Raw genomic sequence first — 26,982 nt, 5'->3', positions numbered from 1 at the left:
CAGGAGCTGCTCCTGACCAACCTATGGATCAGGATCTTCTGCCTTCGGCTGAATGCCATTCCATGCTGTCGGTCGCAAGCTCAGAGCAGTCGTTGAGTTGACAGCGTCCTTGGTCACATTCCTCCATTTTCTGTTCACCCTATGTCCAGTATCCACTGGAATATCCGCGGTATTCGAGCCAATCGGGATGAATTGTCGATCCTCTTACGATCCTACTCGCCGGTCATCTTCTGTCTTCAGGAAACAAAGCTGCGTCCCCATGACCGCTTTGTTCTCCCTCATTTTCAGTCCGTCCGATATGATCTCCCCTCTGTTGAAGGCACTCCAGCCCATGGAGGACTCATGATTCTTCTCCATGAAACTCTCCATTATCACCCAATCCATTTAAACACTTCCTTCCAATCTGTCGCTGTCCGTCTTTCCCTTTCCGGATACACGTTCTCTCTTTGTACTGTATACATTCCATCGTCCACACCAATGGCACGAGCTGATCTCCTTCATCTTCGTCGTCAGCTTCCACCCCCATATTTGCTGGTTGGGGACTTCAATGCCCACCACCCGCTTTGGGGATCTCCGCATCCTTGTCCACGTGGCTCACTATTGCTAGACGTCTTCCACCAAGCAGATCTAGTTTGCCTCAACACTGGGGTCCCTACATTTTTGTCTGCCTCCACGACAAATTTATCTCATTTGGACCTTGCGGTCGGTACTGTTCCGCTAGCTCGGCGCTTCGAATGGTTCGCCCTTGATGATACACACTCGAGTGACCACTTTCCATGTGTCCTTAGACTGCAGCCTCAACTGCCCTACATGCGCCCGCGACGCTGGAAGTTTGCCCAAGCTGATTGAACACTTTTTTTCGTCTCTAGCGACATTCGATGACCGTCACTTTCCCAGCGTCGACAATGAGGTCACACATATTACCGACGTTATTCTTACAGCTGCGGAACATTCAATACCACGCACCGCCGAATTGCCCCGGCGCCCCCCAGTTCCTTGGTGGAACGAGGCATGCCGTGATGCAATACGTGAGCGGCGACGTGCTCTCCGCGTTTTCCGCCACCATCCTACTTTGGCCAACTGTATCCGCTATAAGCAGTTCCGAGTGCGATGCCGTTGTGTCATCCGCGATAGCAAGAAGGCAAGCTGGAAATTCTTTATTAGCTCATTTAACACCTTCACTCCCTCCTCGGAAGTTTGGAGTCAGCTTCGACAATTATCAGGCGCGACTAGTTTCTCCCCAGTCTCTGGGCTCACTGTCGCGCATGACACATTAGTGGACCCCGTCGCAATTTCTAACTCGTTGGGTCAGCACTTTGCTGAGATTACGAGCTCTTCAAATTACCCGCCAGCGTTTCTCCCGAAGAAACGTGCAGCGGAAGTGCGACCTCTGGCTTTCTCCTCTCAAAATCGTGAAAGCTACAATACTGTTTTCTCCATGCGGGAACTCCAACATGCACTCTCTTCTTCTCGCTCCTCCGCCCCAGGACCGGATGGTATCCACGTCCAAATGTTGCTGCATTTATCATACCATAGTCTGCGTTACCTCCTTCGCCATTATAATCGAATTTGGACAGACAGTACTTTTCCCAGACGATGGCGGGAAGCTATCGTCGTTCCTGTTCCGAAACCTGGAAAGGACAAACATCTCCCCTCTAGCTATCGCCCCATTTCTCTCACAAGTAGTGTCTGTAAAGTTTTGGAGCGTATGGTGAATTACTATTTAGCGTGGTGGCTGGAATCCCGCACTCTTTTAACACCTGCCCAATGTGGTTTCTGAAAGCATCGTTCTGCAGTTGACCATCTTGTTGCTCTCTCCACTTATATCATGAACAATTTTCTCCGGAAACGCCAAACAGTAGCAATATTTTTTGATCTGGAGAGAGCATACGATACCTGTTGGGAGGACAGGCATCCTCCGCACACTGTTCTCTTGGGGCTTTCGAGGTCGGCTGCCCCTTTTTCTTCGCGAATTTATGGCAGAGCACACATTTAGGGTGCGGGTGAACAGTACTCTCTCCCGTACTTTCTCCCAAGAAAACGGGGTACCCCAGGGCTCCGTGCTGAGTGTTGTACTGTTTGCCATTGCCATAAATCCAATTATGGATTGTCTCCTTCCTGATGTCTCGGGCTCCCTCTTTGTGGACGATTTTGCGATCTACTACAGCTCTCAACGGACCAGCCTTCTTGAACGATGTCTTCAAGGATGTCTCGATCGCCACCGCTCTTGGAGCATCGAAACCGGCTTCCGTTTTTCTCCCAGTAAGACCGTTTGCGTTAATTTTTGGCGACGTAAGGAGTTTCTTCCGCCCTCCTTAGATCTAGGTCCTGGCAACCTTCCGTTTTCAGACGTCGCTAAATTCTTGGGTCTTATGTTTGACAGAAAACTGTGCTGGTCCTCCCATGTTTCCTATCTTTCGGCTCGCTGTCTGCGATCCCTCAACACCCTCCGTGTCCTGAATGGTACCTCCTGGGGAGCGGACCAAGTGGTCCTTCTCCACCTATATCGCGCCTTAGTGCTCTCGAAATTGGACTACGGAAGCATAGTCTACTCCTCTGCTCAGCCGTCTATTCTTCAGCGTCTCGACTCTATCCACCAACCTGGATTACGTTTAGTGTCTGGAGCTTTTTACACCAGCCCGGTGGAAAGCCTTTATGCTGAGACTGCTGAACCTCCGCTGTCCAATCGGCGAGCAGTCCTTCTGAGTCGTTATGCTATCCATCTGTCTTCCATGCCTGCTAATCCAGCCCATGATATTTTTTTTCGACGCCTCCTTTGATGTAGGGTATGCAGGCCGCACCTCCTCCCTACTACCACCGGGAGTCCGCTTCCGTCAACTGCTCCATTCTCTTTCCTTCTGCTTTCCTAAAACCTTTTTGACAACTTGGGGTATAGCACCGCCTTGGCTCCGTCCCCGGATCTGCCTGCTCCGTGACCTTTGTCGATTTCCCAAGGATGGTACCCCTTCACTTGTTTATCGTCGGGCATTTGCTGCTCTCTGTGCACAAATGACGGACGCCACATTTATTTACACCGACGGCTCGAAAACATCGTTAGATGTAGGAAGTGCCTATATTGTTGGCGACACCCCAAATCACTGTCGGCTTCCCGACCAGTGTTCGGTTTATACTGCGGAGCTTTATGCTGTTCTCCAGGCTGTCCACTACATTCGCCGCCATCAGCGGATACAGTACGTTATCTGCTCAGATTCTCTCAGCTCTCTCCTCAGTCTCCAAGCTCTTTATCCTGTGCACCCTCTGGTCCACCGGATTCAGGACTGTCTGCGCTTGCTCCACCTGGGGGGCGTCTCAGTGGCATTCCTCTGGCTCCCGGGACATGTTGGTATCTGTGGAAATGAGGCGGCCGATATTGCAGCCAAGGCTGCAGTCTCTCTTCCTCGGCCAGCTATTCAATCGATTCCCTTCGCCGATCTACGGAGCGTTCTATGTCGACGTGTTGTTCATTTATGGCACACGCATTGGTCGACACTTCCCAATAATAAATTGCGGGACATGAAAGCTCTTCCTTGTGCTTGGACCTCTTCCTCCCGAACGCGTCGTCGTGAGGAGGTAATTTTAACTAGACTCCGGATAGGGCACTGTCTTTTTAGCCATCGACATCTTTTAAGCAGCGATCCTCCCCCACTCTGTCCCCACTGCTCTCAGCTGTGAACGGTATGACACCTTTTAATTGAGTGCCCCTATTTTAATCCGTTACGCTCCCGTCTACAGCTTTCGCCTGATATATCGTCGATTTTAGCAGATGACACGCACTCAGCTGACCGCGTTCTCAAGGTTATTAGTGCCAGTGAAATGACGTCAGTCATTTGAAGCTTTTTTTGGGGACAACCAACCCCTTTCTGTAGTGGATTTTTAAGCCTTCCTCCTGCTTTTAGTTTCTCCAATTTTCTGACCTTCGTTCCCATTGCTGCTGGTTTTCAATTTCGGCTTTTTACTGTTTCCTAAGTCACGGACCGGGCGCTAATGACCGTAGAAGTTTTACGCCCTAAAACCAAAACAAAACAAAAAACAAAAATAAACCCACATGGTATTTTTGTAAAAACACTAATTTAATTTACAGTAATAATCATGCTTATAGACTATTACAGAGCAGTGAATATATAGCTCTGAAAAGACTGAAATTACATTTAAATAAATCTTAAACTATCATTAAGAAAAATAAAACATAAAATATTGCTGTCGCACAGTAATAGCACTTTGATTAATAAGTGAAAGAGCTAATTTAAACTTGCTTTGAATAAGGCTCAAGTTTCATTAAATGAAAACCATATCTCAAAGTTAAAGCTTTAATAAAGTTAATACAGTATGCCTAATACTTTCAGTCAAAAAGTATGTAAATAGCAGGTTTTACTTGGGTCTTACACCCTAAAAATATTTAAGTATTTGAAAATCACCAATACTGTACTATAGTAGTATAGTAATACAGTGCTAAACTAGCACTAATACTTTGAAACTGAAAATTTAACAGTATGTATGTATTTACGAGGGTAATCCCAAAAGTAAGATCTCCTATTTTTTTTAAATAAGTACATAGACCTGTTTATTTCTACAATGGTTTACATCAGTTTACAGCTTGAACATTTAGCTATTTTTTGACATAATCAACATTTCTGTCGATGCAGTTTGTTAGACGCTGTGGCAGTTTTTGTATGCCCACGTCATACCAACTTGCTGCCATGCTGTTCAGAAAGTTATGAACCTATTCTTTCACCTTGTTATCGGAGCTGAATCGCTCGGACCACAGTTAACGCTGACAGGTATTGTGAGACTCTGAAAAAACTCAAACATGCAATTCAGAACTGGAGAAGAGGAATGTTGAGCAAGGACATACACATTCTCCATGACAACACTGGCCCGCAGATCACTTGGCAAACTGTTGCTCTCCTGCAACATTTTCAGTGGAACGTAATCACCCACCCACGCTATAGTTCTGACTTGGCACCCAGTGACTATCACCTGTTCACTAGGTTAAAAGAACATTTGGCCGGAAAGTGATTCAGCTCTGATGACGAGGTGAAAGAAGAGGTTCATAACTTTCTGAACAGCATGGCGGCGAGCTGGTATGATGTGGGCATACAAAAACTGCCACAGCGTTGACAGAAATGGTGATTATGTCGAAAAATAGCTAAATGTTCAAGCTGAAAACTGATGTAAAACATTGTAGAAATAAGCAGGTCTATGTACTTATAAAAAAATAGGAGACCTTACTTTTGGTATTACCCTTGTAATTCTCTATTTTTTAAAGATTTTTAATGTTGCTCTAAATGCCATTATTAATGCTAGAGTGTCTTTAGAAAGGTGCAAATGTCAACCGTTTGACTGTATTACTGAATATGAAGTCATTGATGACGGGTCAGATATCCAATTCATCCAAAACATCTCGGTGGGCATGAACAACAGCCAAGTTGTTCAGTCATTTCTGTCCCATTGTTGATCGGAGATATGACTTCAGATGCCTAAGGACACGAAATGACTGTTGTGATTGGAACTATTTGGAGAAGCTTAATGCATTTCACTACTTCACACGGCATGTCTGCAACTGCAGGCTCTTGTGTAACGTACATTCTTACATCACATGTTTTTTAAGACCAGTTGTTTTTTATTAGTGATATCGACTAACGTATTCAAGTGTAAGCACAGTCTCACAATGTCTAGGTCATTTTTGAAAACTCAGTTGATTATTCCAAATTTGTTTAATATCTGTTTACTAAAAGCAAGCACTCTTGTTCAACTGCAATGACCTGTGTGAGTACAGTTGAAGCAGACTGCTCAGTAATGCAAGATTGCACCATTTCACAAACTTCAATGTAAATAGCATTGTAGTATTCCTTTGGGTTTTTGAAAGTGTGTGGTGAGCTGGCTTCGTTGTTTTTATACTTCTTTGGTATTCTTCAATTCTGAGGAAGCGAAAGATTATCAACTTGTGGAGGTTTTTCTTTTAAACACAATTCCCAAAAGTGTTCAAAACTATCACGCCTTCAATTCAATATACAAATCAAACCATCATATATTTTTTCCATTTCAGCAACATTAGATGAGTGCATTGAATTTTTTTCATTGACATCCTCTACTGGGTTCACTGCATGGCAGTAATGATGTAAAAAGACATGTCTTGAATTGTAACATTGACTCAAGGTAGCCCCGCACATTTGTAACCTGCCTCTGGTTTGTCCTCTGCAGAAAATTTTTCAAAAAACTGTAGACATTCTTCAAACTTTTTCAATATTCTCAAGATACTAGAAGCTCGCATAGTCCATAGTCGGGCAAAGGGATCGTAGAACAATTTGGTCGTTGGTGCTCTCACAGCGTATGCTTCTGAAAAGTCTCATCCTTTTGTTGGATTCCCTTATGGTGTTTATTAAGTCCTTGGCTAAAGCCATAATATCCCTCATAGACGTAAGATGGCAGAGACTGTCTAAAACTGCCAAGTATAAACTGTGAGCAGTGCAGTGCAGTGCTTTTGGTTGTATATCCAAAACTAACTGTTTTAGTCCTTTGAACTTATGTCTCATATTTAAGGCTTCACCATAGCACTGCCGTCTTGAATTATCCATTGACAAATCAAGACGAGCAAAAACATCTTTTAAAATGTTAAACAGCATTTGTGATACAGTACTGGGGGTCTCATATAAGCCAATAAAGTCTTCGTTGATGATAACGAATCATCGACAGTACGAATACAAAGTGACACTTGTTCATGAATCGAAGAATCACTTGTTTCATCAACCATAATAGAAAAATGCTCAGTCTTCTTGATTGAAGCCAATACCTGTCTCAACACAGACTTTCCTAGTAGATCAATGATGTTGTTTTGAATATCGTGGGACATCCACTTATACTCCGAACGCCCTAACCAATCTTTAAACTCAGGTAAGTCATTCTTTCGAAGTTCCATCAATTGAAAAAAAAATGAGTTTACATCTTCATGCCCTCTAATTGCTAGTCCTTGTTGGCATAGAAATTGCATGATAGTGAAAATTGCCACAACAGCTAAACAGCCTTTCTTCATATCACTATCTAACTGTTCATTCAATTGGGAGGCCACACTTCAGTTAGTGACAGAATTCGTTTCAGGACACCTTCTTTATGCGTAACCGTATTTTCATGAAGACAGAATTTTTCCAAAGCCTTTTTCCAGTTAGAAAATCCTAAGGAAGTAAATGCATCTTCCTTTTTTTTTTTTTTTTTTTTTGGAGAAAATTGTAATAGATTTTTAGCATCTGTCTCATTGCAGGTTTTGCAAAAAAAATTTTCGGTAGGTGCTTCATGTTCTAGCCATGTATATTTGATCAACCAAAACTTCTGAAATGATCTTTTCTCACCGGATTGTCCAGGTCTTGGCTGTGAACACTTCTTGCCTGAAGACAATGAAGCAATTGACAACACAATAATTGTTGGAAGTTGACTTGCAGTATCATCAACTTCCAAGCATGGCTTTTTGATAACAAATTTATCCATTGCAAACTTAATTCACAATACGCTAACAGACTAAAGTAAACAAATAAAATATAGTCTATAAAATAGTCCACTAGACTCAAAAGTCGGAACACTAAACATGTCTGAGGCATGCACTGAATGACTGCGACAGCAGGGTGGGCTTCATATAGCTGCGGTGTCATAATGTCTCGAAGCGTCAAGGCGACGCAAGGCACTTCTGCTCCAGTCCTTTTGATGTCGCCGTGGCCACAGCGCTGACCCGCCGGCGCCAGCCTTTACCCGAATATTCACGCACTGGGATAAATTCTAAGTGTGCCCACAGCACCGTAACACTATCATGATTCACACCACTAGTTTTCAGTTAACCTGCTTACTACCTTAATAATTGTGTGTTTTAACTCGGTACAGAATGTATTTTAAAAGGTAACTATCGTCCAACAAGGAAAATAAAAATTCCAACAAAATGTTGTGGTTTTCAAAGCATAATATAACAAATAATTTTCTGAAATTATTGGGGGGGGGGGGGGTGCCTCCACCCCCCAAATGAATTTTCGAGGGGGCTTGGGCCTCCTCGGGCCCCATGGAGTCGGTGCCTGCGGCAGAGGTTAGAGGAGTGGGATGCAATGGAGTCGGTGCCTGTGGCAGAGGTTAGAGGTTAGAGGAGTGGGATGAAGACGGGTTTTCAGTTTTCTGCAGATAATTTTGTGTGTGTGTGTGTGTGTGTGTGTGTGTGTGTGTGTGTGTGTTAATTTTAATCCTTCTCGTCGCATTTTGAATTTACCTGTCTTACATATGATGGATACCATTCTACATTTTGAAGACTCAATGAGGTTTCTGAGCCTCATATTTGATGCCAAACTGTTCTGATTACCACATCCACGATACCTGAATGCTAGGACCCTGTAGGCACTGAATATCATGAAGTGCCTTAGCCGAAGATCTTGGGGAATGGACAAGGTGCATCTGCTCCAGTTCTATAGGGCTTTCATAGGTTCACGGCTGGACTATGGGCACATAGCATATCGATAGCCAAGGCCTTCTTATCTGCAGATTTTTGATGGTATTCACCATGAGGGGGATTAGATTGGCCACGGGTACTTATAGGATCAGCCCCATACACAGTCTCTGTGCTAAGGCTGGTGAACCACCACTTACAATCTGATGGCAACATCTTATGGTGCATCAGACACATAAGTTCCTCACATCTCTGAATTCATCTATATACCATACTGTTGCTTGTCCTCTGGAACGCCTTTTTTTCAGTTGTACATGGTAACGACGCCATTGGGATCTGTGTGCAGCATGTTCTGGAATCACTTGGTGTGGAGCATGTACAGCTCCAAATCCAGGGTTTTAAATGTCTACCACACTGGTTACTCCAGAGGCCCAGAGTAATTTTAGATTTAGTGAAGACAAGAGGTGTTGCATTCCTGCATATGTTCTAAATGCATTATTTAAAGACATTTTAACTGAGCACCACAACTTTACAGCTGTTCTTGCAGATGGGTTGAAACAGGTTGCTTCTGTTGGTTGCTCTGTTTTTACTTATCATGTCCGCAGCGTCAGATTGCCTCAAGAGTTTACTATCTTCGACATGGAATTATATGCAATCTTGTGGGCACTGGAGCAGATGCGACATGATTTTGGTACTAAATTCCTTGTCTGTTGAGATTCTGTGAGTGCCCTTCACACTCTACAATGCTTATACGCAGCAGATAAAGTAGTTCAGGACACCCTCCTCCAACAACAATGGCTGCCACTCTGCCACACCCCCCCCCCCCTCCCCCAAGGGGCTCACGGTCCTTTGGTGAGTACGTGTGTCGTGAGCACAGGGCCCTGAGCTATTGCAGCCTTCCTTCCTTTCCCTTCCCCTCCTTTCCTGTTCTTGCTCCTTCCCCTCCACCCTCTCCTCTCCCTCTCTTGGTGTCCTTGTTTATGTTGGCCACGCTATCCTCCTGGTTATGTTGGCTTTGCGATTTGGTTTTGTTGAGTAACTACCTCATCCTTTTGGTATTCTCTGGTCCCCCTCTGGGGTTTGACCTCCATTACTAAATTTCTATTCTGTAGTATGAGCCATTTCGGGAAGAGCACCTTACCTAGTGTCTCTGGCATGTGCCTTCCTAGTTCCTTCCATCTTTTCTTTCACATTGTTGTTAGATGCTAGGGTACATAGCCAGCACGGTAGCCAGCCCGTATGGTGGGGTCACTATGTACCCTTTTGGTTGAGCCCCCTGAAAACACAGGGATCACACTTCTGGTACCTGAGCTGTGACCTCCTCATTTAAGCCTAGGAGCGGTTGCTTGTCATCCTGGAGCATCGGAACTCCCGGCAATGGCTGCCATGCCAGACGGCCCTTGCTGTGGCTGGGTGGCACCCGTGGGGAGAGCCCCTGATCGGAGTGGGTGGTATCAGGGCGGACACTATGCAAATGAAATGCATATGGGTCCAGAACTCTGGCTATTCTCCTACGGCTGTCTCTTTGAATGGAAATAATTCTTTTACTGCTGCTTCTTCTGCCCCTTTGGCCTTCCCTTCCATGGCTACCCCCTGGGAGGAGGGTCAGGCTCGTCGACTTGGGGCGAAACCTTTCCCCCACTATGTGTTTTGCACCAGGACTGATGGGGATACTTTCACAAATACCAAATCTTTATTTTTTGTCGAACACATTGAAGACAAGTTTGACGAAGTGGACTCTCTGAGCAAGATGCCGTCGGGTTTGTTGTTGATCAAAACTACTCTGTTTGCCCAGTCTGCGGCCCTTCATGCCTGTGACCATCTTGGCACAATTCCTGTGTCCATACACCCCCCCCCCCCCCCCCCCCCCCCACCAGTCTTTGAATATGGTTCAAGGTGTAATTTTTCTCAGGGACCTCATCCTTCAAACTGATGAGAAACTTGGGGACAATCTAGGATGGCGGGTTGTTCACTTTGTTCGGCGTGTTCAGAAGGGCCCGAAGGACAATCGCACTGATACTGGTGCCTTTATTGTGGCCTTTGAAGGGGATACCTTCCCTGAGAAGGTCAAGGTTATGGTTTATCAATGTCACATGAAGCCGTACATCCCACCACTTATGAGATGTTTAAGTGCTTGCATTTTGGACACATGTCTTCCCACTTTTCGCAAACCCCTCTCTGTGGTGACTGTGGACATCCACTCCATGGGGGGAGTTCCTGAGTTCCTCGTCCTGTGTGTGTTAATTGTCATGGCAATCATTCTCCACGTTAATCGCATTGCCCAGCTTATAAGAAGGAGAAGAAGATACAGGAGTATAAGTCCCTTGATTGTCTAACCTACACTGAGATTTGTAAGCATTACACAAGTCTTCATCCTGTGTCAATGACATCTAGCTATCCTTTAGTTACATCTTCACCCCTTCCTCCCTCTTCCTTACCCCAGTCGCGAACCCCTCTCCTCCCTCCCCTCCCCTGTGGTTCCCACACCCTCCCCTCTGGGCACCGCTCCCCTTCGCCAGCCGGAGAAGTGTCCCACTTCTTCTGCATCTGCCAGTCAAGGGTGTCCCTCCCGGGACCCCCCTTCTCGGCACCTTCCAGGCCAAAGGTCTGCTGCCACACGATGGCCACAAGAACCACAGTCTGTGGGCGCCCACATCACCCGCTCTCTTTCTGTTCCGGATCTTGCTGTAGCTGGCTCCTTTTTGCAGCACAGCCCTCCTCAATCTCAAACAGAAAAGAACAAGAAACATAAGTTATGGAACAAGGAGCCTCTGGTGTCGCCAGGGGACCCGTCCCCACCTTCGTAACCTGACTCTGACCTGCTGTTCATGAATGTCGCTCCCTTCTTGTCAGTGACGGATGGTGACCCTGCGGCATGACTGGTTTTAGCCTGTTGGCCCCCCCCCCCCTTTCCCCCCCATTTGAATCATCATTCTGTGGTTACCCAATGGAATTGTAATGGATATTACTGTCACTTAACTCACCGACCCTCCATGGGTTCCGTGCTTTCTGTTGCAATTGGGCCTCTGGTGGCATTTGTACGTTGGTCCGTACAGACGTTGCTAGCATGTAGATTCCTCTTCAAACTATATGGGAAGCAGTTGCTGTTAGGCTCCACCTGGTCTCTGGGGTCACAGTTTGCAATCTTTATCTCCCTCCTGACAGGACTCTTACACCTTCTGCCTTAACTGCCCTTCTTCAGCAACTACCTCCTCCCTTCCTCCTTCTCGGGAATTTTAATGCTCATCACCCCCTTACGGGGCAGTACATTTCCATCTAGTCGGGGTCTTCTCATAGACCAGTTTCTTGCAGACCACGACTTGTGCCTTGTTAATGATGGCTCCCCTACCCATTTCAGTGCTGGTTGTGGTACCTTTTCTGCCATTGATCTTTCTCTTTCTTCTCCCTCCCTCCTCCCTTCATTAGACTGGTTGCCATACGATGACCTTTGCAATAGTGACCACTTCCTGTTAATTCTCTCTCCCCCTTCCCCCTTCCCACTCCCCGATGGACAGGTTACCTCATTTGTCTTTCCAACGTGCCGATTGGCTTCTATATACTGCACAGGTCATTTTTTACTCCCTCTTTGTCAGATTGTATTGATGACGTCCTACGTGACATGTCTGATGTGATCGTTCCCGATGCTAGCCTTGCTATCCCACACTCATCTGGACCATTTCGCCGCCGGCACGTCCCCTGGTGGAGTACGGCCATTGCCATTGCCATCTTTGATCACCGTCAAGCTTTGCAACACCTTAAGAGGCACCCATCCGCTGCCAATCGTATTACCTGTAAATGCCTTCGCGCCAAAGCCTGTTACTTAATCAAACGGAGCAAATGGGTGTGTTGGGAATGCTTTGTTTCTTCCCTCAGTTCTACTGCCCCTATGTCACAGGTATGGGCTACACTTCGTTCTCTCCAAGGTTGCCATCGGCAGTCTGCCCTCTTGAGCCTTGCCCTACTGGATGACCTTTGCACGGACTCGTTGATTCTCACGGAACATCTTGCAACCCATTTTGCAACAGCATCAGTGTCAACCTCCTGTCCGGCTGCTTTATTTCACCAGAAACGGCGGGCTGAAGCTTCTGCCTTATATTTTACCTCTTGTCAGTCAGAATCTTACAATGAATCTTTTACTGAATGGGAACTTCTTCCTGAACTTTCTTCTTCTCATGATATGACTCCTGGCCCAGACTCCATTCATAACCAATTGCTTCAATATCTCAGTGCTCCAGAAAGACGTCATCTTCTCCGGGTGCTTAACCGTATTTGGCTCCAGGGTGACTTCCCTTCTCAGTGGAGGGATAGCATCATGGTTCCCGTCCTTAAGCCTGGTAAGAACCCCCTCTTTGTCTAAAGCTATTGGGCAGTTAGTCTGACAAATGTTGTTTGCAAGTTACTTGAACGTATGATAGCCCGTTGGCTCCATTGGATCCTCGAATCTTGGGATCTATTGTCACCTTACCAGTGTAGCTTCCGAAAAGGACGGTCTCTGATTGACCATTTACTTCGCCTGGAAACCGCAGTTCGGCAGGCTTTTTTCCAGCGCCGCCATTTGGTTGCAGTATTTTTCGACCTTTGCAAGGCCTATGATATGGCTTAGCACCATCATATCTTACTTACACTTCATGAGTGGGGTCTTCGGGGCCCACTCCCGACTTTTATCCACCAGTTCCTGTTCCATCGGTCTTTCCGGGTTCGGGTTGGTACTGTTTTTAGTTCTCCATGAACCAAGGAGAATGGCAACCCACAGGGTTTCGTATTGAGTGTACTTCTTTCCCTCATTGCTATAGATGGATTTGTGGCCTCCTTCGGTCCTTTGCTCACCCCTGCTGTGTATGTGGATGAGTTCTGCATTTGGGTTAGTTCCTCTTCAATGGCATCTACAGAACGGCAGCTCCAGAGTGCCATATGGCATGCCTCTGCCTGGACCCTCTCACACGGGTTTCAGTTATCTCCTTTAAAGTCACGGGTGGTCCACCCTGATCTGGAGCTCTACCTTGATGCATGACGATTACCTGTGGTCCCACAGTTTCATTTCCTGGGTCTTCTTTTTGACAACAAGCTCACTTGGCTGCCTCATATCAGACTTCTGAAGATAGGATGTTTCCGTAAACTCAATGTCCTTCACTTCCTTGCCCACACCTCTTGGGCTGCGGATCATTCCACTCTTCTCTGTCTTTATCAGGCTTTAGTGCTGTCTCGCTTGGAATATGGTTGTCAAGTTTATGGTTCGGCTGCTCCTTCCACACTGTGTGCCTCCTGGATCCAGTCAACGATCGTGGTATCCGTTTGGCCACTGGTGCCTTCCCTGGTTGAATCGGGGATCCCCTTCCCCCCCCCCCCCCCCTCCCCCCTTTCTGTTCAGCAGTCCCAGCTTCTGGTTTCTTATGCAATTGCTGTATGTTCCTCTCCCACTCATCCTTCTTATTCTATCCTGTTTCCAGACCAAGGACATTGCCCACCTGATTCCCACCCTCGGGCGGGTTTACCGGTTGGGCTCCGCCTTGCGTCTCTTCGCTATGATTTTCAGCTTCCTTCTTTTTCCTGTCTCCCATGTTCCCTCCCCAACACACCCGCTAGATCTTCTGTTATTTTGCTTGTCTTTTAATCTCTGGTATAGAACTTTTCACCTTTTCCCCATTGTCTTAAGGTATGTGAGATAGTGATTGTGTGAGTGAATGTGAGTGATGTGGGAGTGAATGCATAAGTGTCATTTTGTAGCTTTTATACTCACTATGTGCAACAATTTTAGTGATTTTTAGTGAATTTTGTTTCTTCTAAAATCTGTCAGTGCACTGATAATCTCAGTGTTAAGTGCCCCTAAAGTCAACCCACCCACCATGTAAATAATGCTGCCTTCAAAATGTGGCAGCAGGTAATTGCAGCTCGTGCTTGCTCGATCAAGTGGCCATTTCATGAGCACCTAAATGGTAATTACTATTGTTAAGGGACTCAGCCACATAGACAATTGATGACAGGATAATGGGTCACCTTTGGATAATTCTTCTATAAAATTGAGGGATATTAAAGATAAACATGCAGTAAAAATAAACAGTGAGATTGTAGAACATCTTGTTGTATAATGAGAAAATGTCATGATTTCTAATGTTACCAAGAGAGAATGCAAACAACTGCAAAAGTGACAGCTCCAACAATGAAATAACAATGAAATTGCCAATAAGTCACCCCCCCCCCCTCCCCACCTCTCACTCTATATTGAGGATCTAAATACAGATAGGAGAGCCATTCAGAAACAGATGAGAGTGCAGTACAGACACATGTGATAGTTGGTTTGTGTGTATGAAGTGATTTTTTGAGTGTCTAGATGACACAATTAAAATGGAACAGTCAGCAATGGTAGCTTCAGCAAACAGTTTTAATGCATAATCAATGTTCAACACAGTGATTGCTGTGCCATACTTAAAATATTCCAATCCATTGGGTAAGCCCAAGGCACTGTATGTACTGTTTTCCAATGTTATGTGTTTTCCTCATTAAAGAGTGGATGTAACTTCATTGTGGATAAAAAGGTTATTGACAACTCTTTTCATAGCATTTTCAACAGTCATTCTGTAGAAACAAAAAATCTGAGGAATATGCTCTGGAGTTCCAGATCTTAATTTGAAGCCTCCTTTTATTCTGTGCGCAGAAGTGTAGAGCTTCCATTGTAGTGTGTTATACATTTGTTTGCATTTACAGAATGAAATTTCACTCTACAGCAGTGTGTGTGCTGATTTGATACTTTGTGCTAGATTAAAACTGGGTATCAGTCCAGGACTTGAACCTGGGACCTCTGCATTTTGTTCGTGCTGTAGTGATTCAGATTGGAAGACGAGAGAGAGAGGTTCTGGCAGATGTGAAGCTGTGAGGATGAGTTGTTCTTGCATGTGTTAGTCAGTAGAGCACTTGCTTATGAAAAGCAAAGGTCCCATTCTCGAATCCTCGTCTGGCAAACAATTTTAATCTGTCAGGAAGTTTAAAGTCTTTTAATGTTTTGTCGCTAGTCTTCTTTCTTGCTGTAATGATATTGTTTTATGTTTCAAATCTTTATCAGCATTCTACAAATTATTATATGGTGGCTTGTTCCATGACTAAGTAACTTTGGCTGACTTGATGCTGCAGACAGTGGAAAAAAATTAAAAAAATCAGTAGTGAGACAGATTTGTATTCTAACACTGGCTTCTGTATATGCTGACAATCGCTGGCCACATATTTGAGTAAATAGAATTGTAAACTCTAAATAACCAAACAGGCATTAATGTTCAGTCAACCACACCTGCTATACCTGGGCAAGAAGGAAGTTGCTTTAACCTTTATCTGTTTATAAAAATACAAGAATTACATATATTTTGGGGATATGTGATGATAAAGCTTGTGACCATTTTAATAGTCTATTAAGAAAAGTTCCATAATGCTCTGTAGGTATCTCATTCTTTGTCTGCAAAATATCTTTGGAAATAGTCAGACCAAAAAAGGCCACCTGAGTTGTTTTATTTAATTGGGGGACAACCATTTGGAATATGCTTGGTTCAGTATATCAGTGTTAGCTGTTGCCTGTGGCTATGCTTGCCTATCAGTAGTTTCTTTATGGTGAGTGGTAGTGAGTAAGGAAGCCAGTAATTTTTGAGTATCTGGATATGCAGCAGAGTGGATATGTATGTGTGTAGTGCCAGTAATCTGTTAGCTACTATAAAATGGATTTATGTTTCAGGGAGTCAATTTGGCCACTAAAATAAAATGTGGACTTTCTGAAATTGTTAAATAGAGTTAAATCGACAAAGAAAGAAAATAAATAATTTGTAGTTCAGTGCAGTGCAAATTTTATAATATTTGTGTGTGCAGTAATGTCAGTGGCTTTTGCATATCTCCCTCCTGCTTAGGGGGTAAGCATACCTCATGATGTTTGCTCCCTCCTCCCCCCCTCCAAATGTCCAATGGCATAGCATGCACGGCATCGCGTCACTGTCAAGCAGTACCTGTTTGGGAGGGGGGGGGGGGGGGGGTCAGGAGTGTGCATCTGTGTACTATGCTGTTGAAGTAGCTACACATTATACAATATGTACATTATACAACAAATTTGATAATTGTTAACATGATTTATGTTCACTGACAAGAAAATGTTCCATTCTGTACTTCAACCCCTTAGAGGTCAATTTTTCTTTACTGTCTAAAGTAGCCTATGTTCTTCCCTGGGGTTGTAGCTATCTCCAAAACACGTTTCATCAAAATCAGTTCAGCAGTTTGGTTATGAAAATGTAGCAGACATATTCACTTTCACATTTATAATATTAGTGTGGGTAGAAGCAGCAGATCGTACTTAGCCCTTATTTAGCAGCTCAGTATCTTCCATATTCCCATTGTCTCATTTACTTACTGTTGAATTTAATATTATATAGGGTGTCCAGAAAAGGACTCCCTGATTTCAAAATTAAATATCTCGAAAACAAAGATTGATAGAGGAATGCAGTAAACAGTATGTTTATTGTGAAAGCTGTTAGAAGTTTATACAGCAGTTTGAGATAATAGTTACAAAAGCTGCTAACAGATGGCGCTGTAATCGCCATATGTAATGCCTAGTATAAATAGCGATCCAAAGCCCAGAGCGATCAGTTCCACTATCGAAACGTGAAAGGAGGTTAGCGTACCGAAGGAAGAGATTAAAACCATGTACTCCATTGAACAACACGTTTCTCTGGTGCTAGAGTACCACAGATTAGAAGGGAGTCCTACGGCAACAAGGCGAAGTTTTCAAGCACGATTTAATGTTCCAAAAGGACCCGATGCGAAAACCATTCGTACACTCTTCGCAAAATTTCAACGAACAGGCAGCGTAACTGATGATCTAGTGGGGCATATTCAGCGAAATCCAATGTCATTCGTCCATAGAATTGCGTCTGAGACTGGTTTGAAGCGTTCCAGCATGCAGAAAATACTGAGAAAGAGCCTACACATGTTTCCATTCAAAATTCAAACGCACCAGGCCATACCCGTAAGAGCTGTGCAACAAAGGGTTGCCTTTGCTAATCAGATGCTCACAATGATTGATAGTGAAGGATTTGATGTTGGCTGCATCTGGTTTACAGATGAAGCACATTTCCACCTGAATGGATATGTGAATAAGCAGAACTAGCAATTTTGGGGTTCTGAAAAGCCATATTGGTGTGAAGCGAAACCCCTGTATTCTCCTAAAGTTACTGTGTGGGCTGCAGTATGCAGCAGAGGCATTATTGGCCCTTTTTTCATTTGAGAAACGGTCACTGGTGCACGGTACGCTGCAATTTTGGAACAATTTGTCGCCACACAGCAAGTGTTAGAGGATCGACCAGGTACTGAATGGTTTATGCAAGATGGAGCCCGACCACACCGGACCGAACAAGTGTTTTGCTTTCTTGAGGAATACTTCGGGAATCGAGTCATTGCTTTGGAATATCCCAAATATACTAGTGCAGGCATGGATTGGCCTCCGTATTTGCCGGATTTGACCCCCTGTGACATTTTTTTGTGGGGCACAGTGAAAGACATGGTCTACCCGAAGCATCCCGCCACGCTGGACGAGCTTGAATCGGCGATCTCTGTGGCATGTGAATCCATTTCGGTTGAGACACTACGAAATGTGATGGCGAATTTCATTCTTCGTTTGCGCCACCTCTGTAGTGCCAATGGTGAACATTTTGAAAACATTTTGATGTGATTGTTTGCAAAGATCGTTTTCATATGATTATTTCACTTATGTATGCTGATATGAGCTGTACGCGTACAGCGCCATCTGTTAGCAGCTCTTGTAACTATTATTTCAAACTGCTGTATAAACTTCTTACAGCTTTCACAATAAACATACCGTTTACTGCATTCCTCTATCGATCTTTGTTTTCGAGATATTTAATTTTAAAATCAGGGAGCCATTTTCTGGACACCCTGTATTTTGAAAATGATGAATAATTGACAAGACTTGACCGTGTTTCTTAATGAAGTACTTGATACCATACAAATCCTGCACATTGCTGCGTGACCTGTTCTTTATCTCTGACACATGAGGAAAAAATATCCCTCTTTTTTTTCCTTTTAGGGAACAGTGGAAATGAAGCTCTAATAGTTACAGAAGATGACAATGTTTATGCACTGGGCTCCAATTCTGCAGGATGCTTGGGACTAGAATGTCATGATAGCACACTTTTTCCAAAAAAAGTAAAGGCACTTTGTCATAAGCGTGTGGAAGGTAAGAGAAATTTTTGCACTTCAATTTTATGTCAAATCTATAAATAAGACACCTGTACATTTATGGTTGTTCTAAAACTAAGAACTGTGACTTATGTCTGAATGTTAACTGTGTTTAGTAACTAAAGGATATAACTCTGCTAGCATTAGAGTTAATGTGAAGAATGAAAGATAACTCTGACTTGGAATCAGTGTTAAACTGCAGCTTCCTTCTACAACTGACTTGGTAAGTCAGTTCACAGATTGGAGGAAAACAAGGGTTTACTACCTCCAATATCACCATGCCTTGTAAAACACTGCAGTATCCAAACTAACCTTTGGATAGAGAACAGTTTTACGTTAGTCTGAAACCTGAACATTCAAAAGTTATGAGCTGTGCTTATTATTACAGTGAAGCTTTCCACAACTGAAATTAGTAATCTACTGTAGAAGGATGTTCTAACACTGTGCTCTAATGATTCTCTGTGACATTTTGGCTTATATTTCTCAAATTACTTCCTGTTCTTCTCCTATATAATGTCAGTTGTGCAGTCACTTGTTAGTCCTGTTAATGTACAAAAATTAAAGGAAAAAAGGATGTAGCTGCAAATTTTTGTGCGATGGTAGAAGGGTGTGTCATGGACAACACACTAAAAATCCCCACTGTTGGGGTGCAAGTGTAAGGATGGTGGGGTGTTTAAAGATCACCCTTTTATGTTTTTCGTGAATTACTTGAAAGCTTCTAGCAGAAAAGTTTGTTGGTACAAAATTAAACTACGTTAAATTTCCCACAATAAAGGTCCTGTTCATTTTTTCTCTAGGACTAATAGTTTTCACATTGCAAGGAATGGAAAAATTATAGATTATTAAATATAGTATTTTAATGGTATAAAATCAGTGTTGATTGTTAAATGAAATGTATTAAGAGCAAATATTAAATTTTTGTGCTGCATCTAAGTACAGTAGAATTGTATTAAGGGGTAAATTATATTCTGGAGGGTTTAACGGGTTGGAAGGGAAGGGGTGGGGGAGAGGGGTGAGGATGGAAGGGTAGGTAGGTTGCTGGATTATGGTCACGCAATTCCTTTCTACTGGAGACATTGACGGATCTACAGGACGATTATTTAATAATATTATTACTTGCACAGAATTGGAAGATATCTTTTATTGTATGTGGCATTGTAGTTAAAATTTGTGCTTCATTAGCACAATCTTAGCAACTTTTTATGTAAAACGTTGTTGCTTGTTATTGCTCTGTTTAATCCAATTCTAATCCAAATTTGAGCAGTGTGCTACACACGATGGAACATTTTGTTTTAGAGGTCTCTTTTTCTGTTATGTTTCCAGGATTTGCATATGGGAGTGGCCCCCATGTTTTAGCATATACTGCAGATGGATTGGTTTTCTCTTGGGGTCACAATGGATATTGTGAAGTGGGAGATGGAACTTCCTGTCAGAGACTGAAACCAACAGTGATTGATATGGCTCTTGAAGGCAAGCATGTAGTTGCAGTTGCTGCTGGGAGCCATCATTCGCTTACTTTGACCGATGATGGTGAGGTAATTAAAATATTCCTACATTAATACTGAAATTTTGTGCCAAATCTGTTCTATATGTTTTAAAAGTCTGAAGCTTATGAATATAAGATAACAAGGAAATTAGATTGTGTAAGTATTGCTTGCATCTAAAGACATCAAAGATAGATGGATTTACTTCCTCTAATACACTTTTGAAGTTGTAAAAAGCAATTCTGTCAGTCTAATTTTATGAAAAAATCATCAGAAAATAAAGTTGCGTTAGTGAATTCTAGCTAAACTGTCATTCGCCTGTCATTTTGTGCTGTACCCACAGGAAAATTGTCTATTCAGCCAGGTCTGTATTTCATTCACATTTAGTTGTGAGCTGTGCTCAAGTGGTGGCAATATTTGAAAAAGGTAATGGAATTGAAACATCTACCACATGATACGTAAACAGTGATTTTCCAAATGGGTGCAACATGGTAATGAACATTCAGTATCTGATCTGTAAGGTTTTATTATTGACATGGCATGATTAGTAAGGTGCTCCTCCAATTCATTAAAATGGTCAAATCCAACACAGTAGGAACAGTCAAAATTTTGGCTAGGTCATAGCCCTATTTATATCAGTCTACCTGATTTTTACTGTCTTTATGCACCTATGATCAATCCGTGAGGGTTTGCCTTCATGACACTGAAAAAAGTGTCACCATGAATTAATTAATCAATCAATTCATTTCTGTAAATTCCATCATGATGGAGAACTCTCAAGATTATGGGAGAAGTCGGGCTATACATTAATACAGATAAGCATTAGTTATCATCATCACTGGCTACAAATTTCTAGGAAAAGGGTAAAAGAGAACTGGTCCAGTACTTGTTAAGTGTTTCAGCAATAGAGGAAGTCACAAAAAAAAAAAAAAAAAAAAAAAAAAAAAAAAAGGGGATATCTTGGATGTACAGTTTGTCTTTTTTATTTCAATTTCGACTGTTTCATATCAATATAAAACTAACTTTGTGGCTAACTTTGTTTATTTCTGAGGAATAACAGAAAAAAAATTGATGTGGGTCAATCATGCTGCTTCTTATCTCACATTTATTAATAATTATCATTGAAAGCAATAGCGGTGTGTTTCCATTCTTGGGTTCGAGTGGGAATGATTTCCTTATTTTATATTTTCAAGTGGAAAGTAGTAGTGTGAATTATTATTATTAAATTATTATTTCAATCCATCTAGGATGAGAGTAAAGTTTGCACTGCGGGCCTAGGCACCATCTTTAGTGTCTGAAGAAGTATTGGAAGAGGTGGTCCAAATAAACTACGTAATGAAACAAGTACATATCATCCTCTTAAATTCCATAACATTTTCATCACTGGGATATTGAGTGTGTCATAATAGACTGTTTACTTGTGACTATTCATTCTAAGAACTTGATAGCCGTAATGCTAGTATAAAATGTTGAACAAAATTTGCAAGCAGACAGACACCCTCCTTGCTTAATGATTCTTAATCAAATGTCCATCCTTGTTGTATATTATGTTCTATGCAACCCTCAATTTCCACAACCTCCGGCTCCATAAGCAACAAGCAATAATAGGAAGAGGAGTTGGGAAGATGCCTGAAGTTATTTTGAGTGCATGCACGTGGTGTGTCAGTTGTGCTGCAGGTTTTGTCCATTTTCTGTTGACATGTCCATGGAAAAAAAATTGCATGGTGTCATGGTTTGGCAGTGGCTTGACTGTCAAGGAGCAACCATGCTCTCCAAGAATGAAAACAAAAAAACAGATGGTTTTTTTGACAAATGAAATATATTGTAATCTTGTATGTCATGTTAAGCCTTCGAGGAGTATGTAGCATGAAAAGCTGTGTACTATCTAATTCATGAGTGACTGTAATGATCTGTATGCCCATTCTAGGAAATATATGTTAGGAAAAAAAAGCAAAGGACGTGCTTTTTTTTTGTGATATGAGTTTGTAATGAGAGTTGCTCCAGTAACAGCTGCAGAATGTGAAGAAGTCAAGCCTGTCCTTGCCTACAAATGGGATTTCAGAGTCACTGATTAGCATGACCTCTGCTTCACAAGAATCAACTACGGTGACCATTTTGTTTTTTTAAAAAAAGGAAATATGTCGTATATTATGTCGAGTGACAGATCTCATGAAGTGCTCCGACTCAGCTGCAACTACAGGGAGAGAGCCAGTCGCTACATAAAACCCTAACCAACAAGGAGAACATTCATCACACATTGTTGCCATAGCAGACAATCAGAATGACTTGTGTTCTTGATATTTGTCAAAAGCAACATGTGATTATTGAGCTTATCTTTTTTGGTACTGAGATTGCAGTAAACAGAGATCAAATTGCAGCAAACAGAGATCACAGATTAAATAGTATGTTTGGGATGAAACTATCAATCAAATCATAAGAGGGCAATATGTAAAGTAAATGCATGTGACAGTGCATTGAAAACAGGGTGTTTGATGACCTTTTTGGGATGCTTGTATGTAGTTTGTGGTTTTCTGAGAGGGAAGATCTTTGTTGCATGCCTTGTGTGATGAAGGTTTGGGTAACTCCTTCAGTCACAAATCCCATGGATTCAAGTGTCAGATTTACTTGTTATGGGGAAAAGAAAAGCTGTGAATACTCACTGTGAAATTTGTTGAGTTATGGAGATGATTTCATGAGTGACAAAATTGTGCAAGGAGTTGATGACTGTTTAGTTGTCAGTGATTTGTGCAGAAATCACTCGCAGGAAATTGTTGATTAACAATTTTGTGTGTGTGTGTGTGTGTGTGTGTGTGTGTGTGTGTGTGTGTGTGTGTGTGTGTGTGTTTTGGACGCATTTTCCTCAAATGCGTCAATTTAATCTTTGAATCCTGTAAAACACTGTTAGATCTTTTCATGAAAGAAAGTTATAATTGCTATCTTTTGGTACAGGGAAGGTATATTACTAGTTCAGTTCATGGAATGATGCACAACAGTTAAGTGAATAGTACATAGTGAAATTTAAAAAAAAACTGCTGGGGGACATAAAAAAAAAGAAACCACATACTATGTTGAGCTCGGTGATAGTTTTACTATACAGCACTACGTATCTATACTCGTAGAAAAACGCCTTAACCTTTTTCAGATCATAGTTGTTTGAACAAACCTCTGTACAGATCAGATTTTGCTCCCACCTGTTCCCCAAAGTTGTCACTACGTTTCCCTAACTGCAAAGAACTTCAAATTGCTGTCCAATCATGAGTAAGGTCATTGGCAGCAAAAATCTCCAATGAAGATATATAGTAACTCATCCTCTGCTAAGTGATTGCAAGAAATTGTATGGATAAGTATTTCTACATTGTAGTTTTAATATGTCTAAATTCATTAAATTGTTAATATTTTATTAATAATTAAGACAGCCACATTTTGAATTTACTTGTACCTCTTGTCTCCTGATCATTCAGTGAGTGTGGGTATCACAGTAGTCACTCCATGCACCAGCATAATAGTCTTGTGCAGTTGTAACTGAAATGAATGGAATAATAGGTTGCTTGGTTTCTTGATCATTTTACTATATTTTTAAGTCACCAAAACACATTTGGAAAGTACAAAAGCTGTTCATTTAAGTAGGTAACAAGCTTATTTTAGTGACTCAGCTATCCTGATTTGGGTTTTCTAGGTCTGTTGAGTATTTCCAGGTTTGTATTTTCCCCTTTCGTTTTCTTGTATTGTTTTTTTTTATTAAGATTACTAAAATAAAATCAATTCTGAAACAGCATTGGCAAACTGTTAAACTGAGTGAAAATTCAATAAATAAAATTAACTTTTCTGTGCTACAGATTTATGCATGGGGACATAACAACTGTGGTCAGGTTGGTTCAGCATTGAGCTCCAACCAGAGTGCTCCAAGAAAAGTGAACAGTGTAATTGGTGGGAAGAAATGCGTATCCATTGCTTGTGGCCAGACATCATCCATGGCTGTAACAGAAAATGGCGAAGTAAGTTGATACCTCATGTAAAGTTTAACTTTGTTGTGTGTGTTAATCCATAGAAATTCTTTATTACTTTTTATATTTTTCCGACACTGCCCTCTTGAAAGGCTCTATAGACCTCTTTGCTGATCAACTTTGTAATTAATGTAAAATAACTAACAACTACTTCTAATATAAATGGATGGATAAAAAATATACTCAAGTGGTGGCAGGGGTGCAGCATGCGCGCCCACCCACCCACACACACACACACACACACACACACACACACATTCAGAAAAGTCACCCAGAACCCCTGGTCAGGGGAGACTACCAGATGGGATGAGAAGGGAAGACTGATTGTTGGGGACAGCACTGAATGAGATTTGAAAACCTGAGAGCTTAAAGGTGGAACACAGTGTAATATCCTCGGGCTCTAATGACCGCAGCAGTTTTGCGCCCTAAAACCATAACGGCGAAAAATAGACGAGTCAAGAAATGAAAGATGTGGGGAAACTAAAATGGAGTAAAGAAAGGAGTAGTTACTGTGAGTAAATGCTGAGATGGATGGAATTAACCTAAATTAAGGACAGGTGGGTGGCATGAACCAAGGACATGTTGTAGTGCTAGTTCCTACCTGTGGAGTTCTGAGAAACTGGTGTCTGGGGGAAGAATGCAGATGACGCATGTGGTGAAACAGGCACTGAGGTTATGACTGTTACATTGTACAGCATGCTATGCAACAGGATACTGTGAGTTGACTGTATACACCCTTTACCTATGCTCATCCGTCCTGACTGATGACTGCGTGGTAGTTATGCCGATGTAAAAGGCCGAACAGTGTTTACATAACAGCTGGTATATGAAGTGTCATTTCAGAAATGGCTCTCCCTTTAATAGTATAAGTTCTACCAATTCCGGGGATGAAGTAGGTGGTGGTAGGAGGATGCATAGGGGAAGTCTTGCAGTGGGGATGGCTGCAGGGGTAGGAGCCATAATGCAGAGAGATGGGTGCAGAAGGAGCATCCCCCCAGGGGGTCCACAACTCTTTTGTGGATATGTGCGTAGCGAGCACAGGACCCTGAGCTAATGTGGCCCTCCTTCCTTTCCGGGCTGCATACCTTCCTTTTCCGCATCCTTCCCCATCCCCCATCTCCACCCCCCCACTCAACACCGCCTCTTCCCTTCCCTTTCTCCCCCTCTGGGAGTATGTTTTGTGCCTACGTCCGGAGACGGACACTGGAAAATGTAACACTTTCTTCGCTTTCTCTGCTTGCATGTCTTCAGCCTTCCTTTGTCCTTCTCTTTTCCTTACCTCTTCTCTTTACCTTTTTCTCTGCTGCGGCGTTTGAGACCTCTCTTCTTTCCTTCCCCTTTCTTTGTTTTTCCCTTTCTCTTTTTTCCTCCCTGTGTGTGTCTGAAGGTCGACCCACGCATTTTCATGCGTAGCCGGTGACGGGGTAACGCGTAATTCCCCACCCCGGGTAGACAGGTAGGACACGTACGTACCCCCTGGTAACGGCCAGGCCCAGGGAGGGGTGATCACCTGAGCTGATACTTTCCAAAAGTGCTGATTTGTCCCTCCGTCCGTTTCTCGGGAGGTGTGACCTGAGGTGTGAACAATCACGTAAGGCGGGAGTGCCCTCAGAGAGGGCTCCCACAAGGGAGGAGCGCACCATCGGAGACACCGGTAATCATGGGGGATACTGCCGCAATGGTTTCCTCATCTTCTACTATGTCTGCTCACAAGCGTAAGTTCAATGAGTCTCAGCCACAGGCAGTTCTTCCATCGTTGCCACAGTTCCTTGTTGTTTCTCGGTCTGACGAAGGTCACGACTTCTCCACGGCAACCCTTTCATTATTCAGAAAGGTGTCGATGCAATTGCAGGTCCTGTAAAGTCTTGTTCCAGATTACGAAATGGGACCTTGTTGTTAGAAACAGTCAGTGCCCTACAGGCACAAAAATTGCTGCGTACTTCACTGCTACACACCTTCCCCGTCCGGGTGGAAGTGCACTGCACTTTAAATTCCTCACGTGGGGTCGTTTATACACGCTCCCTCGACGGATTGTCCTAAGAGGAAATTCAACACTACCTGTCTGACCAGGGCTGTTCATCGAGTCATGAAAAGGGTTGACACGAACATCGTTTCAACTCGTACTGTCTTTTTGACATTTGACAGAGTTCAACTCCAATCGAAAATAAAAGCGGGCTATGAGATGATTTCCGTTCGCCCTTACATCCCAAACCCTACGCGTTGCTATTGGTGTCAGCGGTTCAATCATACCAGCCAGTCCTGTTCCAATCCGGCCAAATGTGTTACGTGTGGCAAGGATGCCCATGAGGGTGCTTGTCCACCTCCATCCCCTCGTTGCACCAACTGTATGGGAGACCACGCAGCTTCCTCTAGCGATTGCCCCATTTTGAAAGACGAAAAGCTCATTCAGGAAATCAGAGTGAAGGAAAAGGTGTCGACCTTTGCTGCTCGAAAATTATTCGCCACTCGAAAGCCCACTGTGCCTCAGACAGGTAAATACAGCACTGTCCTTGCCTCTCCTCGGCCAACAAAGGACGTGGCCATGCGGACTTGTGATCTCACCTTTAGTGCCACGGCCATCAGACCAGCCAGCGCAAAGATCGTCCGTTCAACCTCCCAACTTTCGCCTTCTCACTCTAGGGCACACCCTTCATCGGGTTCTGCTAAATCTCGAGCCCAAAAGTCAGACACCTGGACTTCCAAAAAAGAGCCTACTCGTGAATATTTTTTACATACCCCAACTTCACAACCATCGGTTCCTCCTTCATCTAAACATCCTGTTTCCAAGAAGGCTAGTAAGAAACCCAGTTCCTCTCCTTCTCCGCCACGGCGTGTCTCATCTACAGCACCACCTGGCGGT

The 26,982-nt window shown here is 43.1% G+C and overlaps 1 protein-coding gene across 6 annotated transcripts in view; it reads left to right on the top strand.

The window, feature by feature from the left end:
• LOC124596070 (RCC1 and BTB domain-containing protein 1-like) overlaps positions 1-26,982 on the top strand; it is a 196,996-nt gene that overhangs the window by 31,300 nt on the left and 138,714 nt on the right. For all 6 annotated transcript variants that reach the window (XR_006978279.1, XR_006978280.1, XM_047135052.1 and 3 more), the window contains exons 3-5: positions 18,483-18,632; positions 19,958-20,169; positions 23,955-24,113. Coding sequence is in view for 4 of the 6 variants with exons in the window: in XM_047135052.1 (XP_046991008.1) it covers positions 18,483-18,632; positions 19,958-20,169; positions 23,955-24,113 (521 nt within the window). In the remaining 2 variants the exon portion in view is untranslated. The remainder of the gene's footprint in view (positions 1-18,482; positions 18,633-19,957; positions 20,170-23,954; positions 24,114-26,982) is intronic.

This window comes from Schistocerca americana, chromosome 2, assembly GCF_021461395.2.
Source record: "Schistocerca americana isolate TAMUIC-IGC-003095 chromosome 2, iqSchAmer2.1, whole genome shotgun sequence".
Taxonomy (NCBI): domain Eukaryota; kingdom Metazoa; phylum Arthropoda; class Insecta; order Orthoptera; family Acrididae; genus Schistocerca; species Schistocerca americana.
Note: the sequence above shows the minus strand (reverse complement) of the source record. Positions and strands in the feature narration are given on the sequence as shown.